This window comes from Odocoileus virginianus, chromosome 10 (genome assembly GCF_023699985.2).
Source record: "Odocoileus virginianus isolate 20LAN1187 ecotype Illinois chromosome 10, Ovbor_1.2, whole genome shotgun sequence".
NCBI classification, from domain to species: Eukaryota; Metazoa; Chordata; class Mammalia; order Artiodactyla; family Cervidae; genus Odocoileus; species Odocoileus virginianus.
The window spans coordinates 1,915,823-1,926,017 of record NC_069683.1 but is presented as its reverse complement, the minus strand read 5'-3'; the positions used below and the strand labels follow the sequence as shown (position 1 = coordinate 1,926,017).

Here is a 10,195-nt window from a genome sequence, read left to right as displayed (position 1 = left end):
TGAACCTCCTGCATTGGCAGGCAGATTCTTTATCACTGGCTTCATATTCCAATATAAAATTTAAATTTAAAAAGAGGAGATTTAAGAAAATGAAAATACTCTGTATGGTATTATAATGATGCATTCAGCTCATTATACATTTGTCCAAACCAGTAGCATGTAGAATACCATTAGGTAAGCTATGGATTTGAGTTGATTATTTTATCTTATTGAAAATTGTAGTGTGAATGTGTTGTGATTTAGTCAAGAATAAATATTAATTCAAGATATTTATGTATCTCTTAATAAAATGTGCCAAAAGAACACATAATTTCATTTAAAATAATGATTTACCACCTATTCAGAATCACAGAACAGTTATTCAACAAAAGAAATAACCACACATAGACATAATTTTATGTTTAATGTCAAATAACTGCTAAAATTATTTTTATTAAAAACTAGCCACAGTCCATTTTTTCATTTAAAAGAAGTTTTACTGGAGTATGGTTGATTTACAATATTTTGTTAGTTTCTGTTATACAGAAAAGTGAATCAGTTATGCATATACACATGTCCACTATTTGTAGATTCTTTCCCATATAGGTCATTACAGAATATTAAGTAGAGTTCCTTGTGCTATACAGTAGGTTCTTATAAGCTGTCTATTTTACATGTAGTAGTGTGTATATGTCAGTTCCAATTGACCAGTTTATCCCTCCCCTCCCCCTTCCCTCCTAGTAACCATAAGTTTGCTTTTAAAGTCTGTGAACCTGTTTCTTTTTGTAAGTAAATCTGTTTTACTGTTTTTTTTGATTCCAGATAGAAGTGATATCAAATGTCTGTCTTTCTCTGACTGACTTCACTCAGTGTGACCATCTCCAGGTCTGTCCGTGTTGCTGCAGATGGCATTATTATGTTCTTTCTTATGCCAGCCACATTTCAGTTACCTTTGACAAATTTCCCTTTCCAGCGTGTGCGTGCCCACATGAGACACACACCTGCGCCTTTGTTTATGGGCTTGACTGTACTCCTGAATTAGCATGTATGTTTGCATTGACAGGTAGTCAACCAAATGTAAGTGGAACAGGTAAATAAATCAAATAGCATCAGTAAGTTTTGACAAGCAGGTCCTAACATTTCTAAAGCTTCCCATTAGTCATTCTCATTCAGGTTTTAGATTTTTTAACATGTTATATTTTTTACGGGATGACAGATTTTTAAAGAGATAAAGACGCCCCCTCAAACACGTAACTGTGGTGTGCACTTGGAGCGCAACAAGCTACACGGGGAAGGCCTGAGAGGAGTGAAATAAGGTACTGTCCACACTACAGTGTGAAAATCCCAGCCCTGTAGAAACATCTGTCTTCTCAACTGCCTTCTTGAATGCACTCTTGACCTCCTTGTTCCGCAGGCTGTAGACCACGGGGCTCAGCATGGGGATGACCACAGCATAGAACACAGAGGCCCCTTTGTCTGTGTCCATGGAATGGCTGGAGCTGGGCTGTACGTACATGAAGGTGACTGTCCCATAGAAGATGGAGACAGCAGTGAGGTGGGAAGCGCAGGTGGACAAAGCCTTTTGGTGACCCTGAGCTGAGTGCATCTTCAAGAGGTTCACAAATGTGAACAGGTAGGAAATCAGTATAACCAGAAGAGCAAAAGAGACATTAAAGCTCGACAGAAAAACCAGAACCACCTCGCTAATGTGTTTTTCAGAGCGAGAGAGAGCCAGGACAGCTGGAACATCACAGAAGAAATGATGGACTGTGTTGGACTTACAGAAAGTAAGACTGAATATGTCTCCAACATGGAAGCAGGCATTTAGGAACCCGCGGATGTAGGACCCTACGGCCAGATGTGCACACACACTTGTCGTCATAGTTGTGGTATAATGCAGAGGTCTGCACGCGGCTGCATAGCGATCATAGGCCATTGAGGCCAAAAGATAATTTTCCACAGTGGCAAAGGCGACGAAGAAGAACATCTGAGCGGCACATGCATTGTAGGAGATGAACTTGTCTCCTGTAAGTAACCCAGCCATGGCTTTCGGAGTGACTGCCGAGGAGTAGCCAAAGTCCACCAGAGACAGGTTACTGAGGAAAAAGTACATGGGAGTGTGCAGACAGGAGTCCAGGAGAATCAGTGTCATCATTCCCAGGTTTCCGACCACAGTGACGAGGTAAATGCCAGCGAACATGATACACAGGAGGCTCTGCAGTTCGGGGGCGCTGGACAGCCCGAGGAGGATGAACCCAGTCACTTCTGTTCTGTTCTCCATTCGAGCTATTCGGGAATCATGAGATGTCCTGTAGCAATGAGAAATGAAGGGAAAAGTGACCCCCAAAATAATAAACTGTACTGAAGTGGAAGTGCCTAATTACCTTGTGTAATATGTCATGAATAATTTGTACTTCAAAAGTATCTTGATTTAAAGATAAGAGCTTTTCATTTAAATTTGTGCATGTGGCCACTAGTGGTAAAGAACCCACCTACCCTTGGAATTAAAAGATGCGTACTCCTTGGAAGGAAAGTTATGACCAACCTAGACAGCACATTAAAAAGCAGAGACATTACTTTGTCAACAATGGTCTTTCTAGTCAAGGCTATGGTTTTTCTAGTGGTCATGTTTGGATATGAGAGTTGGACTGTAAATAAAGCTGAATGCCAAAGAAATTTGAACTGTAGTGTTGGAGAAGACTCCTGAGAGTCCCTTGGACTGCAAGGAGATCCAAACAGTCCATCCTAAAGGAGATCAGTCCTGGGTGTTCATTGGAAGGACTGATGCTGAAGCTGAAACTCCAATACTCTGGGCACCTGATGCGAAGAGCTGACTCATCTGAAAAAACCCTGATGCTGGGAAAGGTTGAGGGCAGGAGGAGAAGGGGACGCCAGAGGATGAGATGTCTGGATGGCAGCACGGACTCTACAGACATGCGTTTGGGTAAACTCTGGGAGTTGGTGATGGACAGGGAGGCCTGGTGTGCTATGGTTCATGGGGTCGCAAAGAGTCAGACATGACTGAGCGACTGAGCTGAACTGAACCCATGCAGGAGACATAAGAGACATGGGTTTGATCCCTAGGTCGGTAAAATGCCCTGGAGTAGGAAATGGCAGCCCATTCCAGTATTCTTGCCTGGAGAATCCCATGGACGGAGAAGCCTGGCAGGCTACAGTCTGGAGGGTTACAGAGAATCGGACACAATGAACCAATTTAGCATGCACACAAGTGTGCATATGTGTATATGTATGTGTGTGTATGTACCTATGTGTGTACAGTGGGTAGTGTTATTGTGTTTATTTTGCCACTACAAGAATTAAAGATTTGAGAAGTTATGTGTTATTCTACAATTTCACTGAATGAAGAAATTTCAGAATTCAAGATTTAAATCCTGTTTCAATATAATAAAAAATATGTGTGTGTTTATCAACCCTATTGTCAACATATTTAAAGGTGCCTGTAATAACAAGGATGAGGTTATGGGGAAAAGGTTACATTGCAGTTTGATCTTGCTATGGGTCATTTGGTTCTCTGTGCAGTTTTAAAATGATCACTTCACACATATGCTTTGTTTTAAACCTCCAATGGGAGACCGGCTGATGGTGTACAAGATGAAATTACTACTTACACAATCACAGTATCATGTATCTTATTTTTTAAACTTCTCTTTATTCAGGTGTTCCCCGATAGCTCAGCTGGTAAAGAATCCACCTGCAATGCAGGAGACCCCTGTTCAATTCCTAGGTTGGGAAAATCCTCTGGAGAAGGGAACGGCTCCCCATTCCAGTATTCTGGCCTAGAGAATTCCATGGACCGTATAGTACATGGGGTCACAAAAAGTCAGACACGACTGAATGACTTTCACTTTCACTTATTCAGGAAGCAGCAAGATTCGTAATTATCAACAAATCCCTTACTAACCAAAGTTTTGACATTTATGCTCCAGGTTTTACTTATATTATAAAAATATTCAAAACATCTGTTTCTGTGCTCTAATAATTCACAGTGTGTATAGTTTCCCCACACCTTTTACATGGAGTGCACTTTTTACTAAAAGTCCCTGGGTTAGGAAGATCCCCTGGAAAGGGAAATGGCAGCTACTTCAGTATTCTCACTTGAAAAATTCCTTGGACAGAGGAACCTGGCAGGTTATAGTCCATGGGGTTGCAAAGAGTCAAACATGATGGAGAGACTGAGCGCACACACACATTGATACACATGGAATATAATGGCTTACCTTGATCCTTGACGAGACGGGACAATCGATTTTGAATAGTGAGGGTGAAGTGAGAAATTCAGCCATAAAATAGTTCATCAATAATGAAAGAGGGTCTATGTTTTAGGTAGTGGTCAAAAGGTTTCAAATTCTCTAAAGCAGAGAAATATGGAGGAAAAAACTAACAAAGACAGAGGAGCCTGGGTTCAAATTTCAAACCCATTATCAATTCTTGTGCCTTGGAAGGAGTCACTTAACCTCTTCTTATTTGTAAGAAAAATGCAATAAATAATTTCTCTCACATAATTTATAGATCTAGTCTCTATAAGTAGCAAATAAGGGAAGGGCGACATAATTTTTACATAGAGGTGATTTCCTTGGCCATGGTTGTAGGCTCGTAGCAATTCCTCAGGGAGGAGGGAGACCTGGCTGCAATGACAGTGATTAACTTTCGGGTGAGTGTATGATGACCGAGGAGCTTGGCATGCAGTCAGGCCCCTCTAAAATGATGCTGCGTGGAGTGTTGTTGGTATTTCAGAGGCTGGTGCAGGGAACCAGGAATGAGTTACAGAGACATGGTTCTCTCTGGGGATGCCCCCATGGGACCATCTACAGCTCCTCAGCCCACCTTCCCAGGGAGGAAGTAACTGAACACCCCGTAGGGACCTTATTGCACATGAGTACGCGTGCATATTTTGGTGTTACTTGTTCTTTCCTCTTGAGTTTTTCTAAATATATAATTCACAAATATTAAAATCTGCACTTTTTGTATATAGTTTTTAAAATTTGGCCTAATGTATATGGTTATGTGTTACTGCAATCAAGATATAAAACTCTTCTATCATGTAAACAAAACCTGTAGCTCTTTCTGATCCACTCCTTCTACCCTCGGTCCCTAGAGGGTACACAAATGCCTTGTGTACAAACTTTGCCTTTGCAAGAATATCCTTAACTAGAATTCTAGCATATTTGGTCTTTGAGTCTTGTTTCTTTCACTCACTATATGCAATTAATATCCATCAATGTTGTTAACTTGACTATCAGTGGAATTTTTTAAGTTGTATTCCATTTTCATCAGCTCCTCATTGTTGCATGCATGCTAAGTTGCTTCACTCATGTCTGATTTTTTGCAACCCTACAGATTGTAGCCTGCCAGGCCCCTCTGTCCATGGAATTTTCCAGTCAAGTATACAGGAGTGGATTGCTATCTCCTATTCCAGGGGATGTTTCCAATCCAGGGATCCAATTCTTGCATCCCTTGGATTGGCAGTCGGGCTCTTTACCAGTAGTGCCAGAGACATCACATTGGTTCTAGTGTTTAGTGATTACAAATAAAGAGAAATAAAAAATAGATTAAGACAAATAAAAATGAAAACATTACACATCAAATATTTAATAGTTAACAGAAACTGTTCATAGAGATCCTTACAGCTGTGAGTGTTTATTTCAGGAATGAGTAAAGATCTCTAGGGAAAAGAAGTGCTCACTAAAACCAAAATTTAAAGAAGGCGGTAAATAGTACAGATTCGAGTGGAGATAAGTGAAATAGACCATAAAAATATGTAATCTGTAATAGAAGCCATATGAAATTAATAAACACTTACCCAGTTTTCTCCATATCATATATTACTTATTTACTAAAATGTAAAAAATAACAGCTGCATGTATTTGAATGCCACATGATATTTTGATGTACATGTACATAGTGAAATGATTGTCGCTGTCAATGTAATCAACATAAACATTTTTTCACATAGTTACTTGGTTTTCTATGTGTGTATTTCACATCATTATTCACAATAGCCAAGATCAGGAAGCAATCTAAGTGTCTCTGAAGGATACAAGGATAAAGAGATTGTGGTATATATACATGTAATTGAATAATAGTCAGCCTTAAAAAAGGAGATCGTGCCTTTTCCAACAACATAAATATACCCAGAGGACATTATACTAAGTGAAATAAATGAGAACTGGGAAGAAAATTGCTGCATGATCTCACTTACGCAGGTCAGGAAGCAACAGTTAGAAGTGGACATGGAACAACAGACTGGTTCCAACTAGGAAAAGGAGTATGTCAAGGCTGTATATTGTCACCCTGCTTATTTAACTTATATGCAGAGTACATCATGAGAAACGCTGGGCTGGAGAAAGCACAAGCTGGAATCAAGATTGCTGGAAGAAATATCAATAACCTCAGATATGCAGATGAAAGCACCCTTATGGCAGAGAGTGAAGAGGAACTAAAGAGCCTCTTGATGAAAGTGAAAGAAAAGGGTGAAAACTTGGGCTTAAATCATCTGGTCCCATCACCTCATGGGAAATAGATGGGGAGACAGTGGAAACAGTGTCAGACTTCATTTTTTTGGGCTCCAAAATTACTGCAGATGGTGACTGCAGCCATGAAATTAAAAGACGCTTACTCCTTGGAAGGAAAGTTATGACCAACCTAGACAGCATATTAAAAGCAGAGACATTACTTTGCCAACAAAGGTCCGTCTGGTCAAGGCTATGGTTTTTCCAGTAGCGATGTATGGATGTGAGAGTTGGACTGTGAAGAAAGCTGAGCGCCGAAAAATTGATGCTTGTGAACTGTGGCGTTGGAGCAGACTCTTGAGAGTCCCTTGGACTGCAAGGAGATCCAACCTGTCTATCCTAAAAGAGATCAGTCCTGGGTGTTCATTGGAAGGATTGATGCTGAAGCTGAAACTCCAGTACTCTGGCCACCTGGTGCGAAGAGCTGACTCATTGGAAAAGACCCTGATGCTGGGAGCGATTGGGGGCAGGAGGAGACGGGGCCGACAGAGGGTGAGATGGTCGGATGGCATCACCGACTCGATGGGCCTGACTTTGAGTAAACTTTGGGAGCTGGTGATGGACAGGGAGGCCTGGTGTGCTGCGATTCATGGGTTTGCGAAGAGTCCGACACGACTGACTGACTGAACTGAACTGAACTGAAGAAAACTAAATACATAGGAGCAGGTATTAAAAGGTGAATCTTTCTATTGCAATGTTATTTTTTTCACTTTTTATGGTGAAATGAAAATATCTCCTGCCATATCGATAAGCAAGAAATGTCACAGCCATCAGCGATTTCTGGCCTCCAAACGAGAATGAGGGCTCCCCAAGCTGGGATCAGCAGATGCCTCCACCCCCCAGGGTGATTGCTGAGCAGCTGGGGGCAGGCAAGAAGCAGCCATCTCCACATCCACCACCCCGTAGGTAGGGTGAGCCAGGAAACAGGATTGGCCCCAGATAGCAAAAGTGCATATGAAAGGAATGAATTCTGGAAGCCAAAAGCTTGCATCTTCCCATATGTAGAATGCTAAATTCCTTAACTTGATACAGGATCTTTGATGTTCAGACTGCCTGCTCCCTTTGCTGCATATATAGCCTTTGTTTGTATGTAGCCTGAGTTCCTCTCCTGCCTCCTTGGAGCAGTTTTCTCAGAGCTACTGAGATGCCATCCCCTGGGCTCCGAGTCCTAAACATCCCCACCAAATAAAATACCTCTCTACTTTCAGGTTGTGACTAAATTATATTCTTTGAAATAAGTCACTAAGTCAAGCTTACTGAACTCCAGGTGTGTGGAACTAAGACCCACTTCCTAGAGGTGGCAATGTTTTAACAGTTTAAGAATTCTGTTAGTGAGATTTGTCTCTTCTTCCTGACTTATTATTTACTTAGTCATGTATTTTTATTAGTGTGTTCTCGTACATTTATACCTTGGGTTCTAATCCAACCCTAGGTTGTTTTTTTGCTCTAATTATTCCAGTTTTCACCATGTGAAACTTTTTCAGTTGGTTCCTTTGTCTCCCTGACATAGCACGAGCCTTCTGTTCTTTGAGCATTTCCTTACTTCGTGGCACTACAGAACACTCCAAGCATAATGCTCTTGTTTTTCCTCTTCCCCCAAACCAGAATCAATACTTAAAAGCTTGGTTGCTTAAAAGAACAGAAAGTTATTCTCTCACAGTTCCAAACGCTAAGCATCCAAAGTCAGTTTCACCGTGCCAAATTAGTGGTGATCCCTTTGGAGGCTGTAGGATTGGCTCCATTATTGCTTGCTTGTTCCATTTCTGGTAATTGCATTACTCCAATCTCTGTCTCCATAACTGCTTTGCCTTCCCCTCCTCTGTGAGCCAATCTCTCTCTGACTTCTTCTTACAGGGATACAGGTGATTTCCTTTAGGGCCCACATGTATAATCCAGGACAGTTGCTCAGTCTTAAACCTTTAACCTAACCACAGCTGCACGGTTCCCAGCCTACACAAGTTCACATGGGAACATTCTACATGATCTTTGAAAGTTGGCTATAACTCAAAAATAGCTTTAACATTAAATGATTAAGTTTCAACAGAGAAACATCATAATAAAGATAGATGTGAATCTTATGATATACTTCACTGCCTACATGTAGCAGCATGCTCGTCTTGGTACATTCCAGCAGGATCTTACCAATGCTGAGATGGTGAAGTCTACAATCAGAGAGACAGTAAAAGGAGCCACTGGCGCATGTTCCCTTTGGAGTTTTAGTATAGAATTGAGTTCCCTGAGGATCCAATTAAATGCATAATGATTGTATTATAGCCACGCTTTCCAGGAAACAAACTCACTCAGAAGGACAATGCAGATAGTGGAGTGCAGTTTATTACACCGGTGGGCCCAAGGCAGAGTCTCCTCTTAGCCAAGGACCCTGACCAGCATTTGTGAAAATCTTTTATACCCCATGTGTACGTGTCCAAACCCACCACCCCAAATTCCTTGAGACTTACATAAACAAAGGAAGGGTAAATACAACTACAATAACCCCATCATTCACATGTTATGTGTTCAAACAGTTAATAATCAATAAGCCCGTGGTCACATTCCAGCCAGTTAATAATCGATAAGCCTGTGATTACATCCCTATAGATACAGAAAAATTTTATGACCTGTCCAGGGGCAGGGGTGATTAGGATATATTTCCTCTTAGGCGATGAGTAACCTGGATGTGATCTTCAAGATTCCCCTGCCCAGAGGGGGTCTTATCCTTCCATTGTCGTTCCCACAGGCGCTAAGCACAGAGTTCAGAGTCCACTGGAGAGGTGGCCGAGCACGGCCAGCACGGACAGGCCTAAGACGGAGTCCAGGCCCTGTGAATTCCTTCTTCAATTGTGCTTTATATTAGGATATAGAATGTATGTTATGCTTATTACAGACAGGTATTTTTATATGGACATTATGTAGCATTTCAGTTAGATGTATAATCAGTATGTATGAAGTAATTTTCCAAATTAACTGTGTAAACTTTTATATAATCTTATTAGTGCATTTTTATGATTTACCAAATAGAATTCATCTGGTGCTTACTTGCCATTGTACAAGGCATCACTTCTGAATAAAATGTGTTGAGATGATTTGAGATTGCCCAGTTGACGAGATGTCTAGGAAACCATTGTGCCAAAAGTGGGGCATGAAAGCACTAATAACGCAAATTAAAACATTTCCCCAAAGCAAAAAATAAGTTGTAACTCTAAAAATGCTCTAGAAGGTTACTAAGGGGAATAAGTTATAATGTAATAATCAATGGTTCAAAGATTTAACATATAGTACAAAAGGACACAAACAGTTTATTTGTACATTTGATAATTGTTTATTAAGAGTCTACTATGAGGGGCTTCCCTGGTGCCTCAGTGGTAAAGAGTCCACCACTAATGCAGAAGACATGGGTTTGATCCCTGGTCTGGGAAGATCCCACATGCCATGGAATAGCTAAGCCGCAAGAGCTGAGCCTGCAGTCTAGAGCCTGTGCTCCACAACAAGAGAAGCTACCGCAATGAGATACCCACGCACCACAGCCAGGAAGCAGCCTCCACTTGCCACAACTAGAGAAGAGCCTGCTAGAGAAAAGCAGCAATGAAGACCCAGCACAGTCAATATATATATATATATATATATATATATATATATATATATATATACATATAAAATTATTTTAAAAAAAGAATCTACTATGAAAT

The 10,195-nt window shown here is 40.8% G+C and overlaps 1 protein-coding gene across 1 annotated transcript; it reads right to left on the bottom strand.

The window, feature by feature from the left end:
- Positions 1-1,261: 1,261 nt before the first annotated feature.
- Positions 1,262-2,263, bottom strand: LOC110137907 (olfactory receptor 5B2-like). The gene has a single exon (XM_020894605.2). The coding sequence runs from the start codon at positions 2,258-2,260 to the stop codon at positions 1,262-1,264; it is 999 nt and encodes a 332-aa protein (XP_020750264.2). The 5' UTR covers positions 2,261-2,263.
- Positions 2,264-10,195: the final 7,932 nt, after the last annotated feature.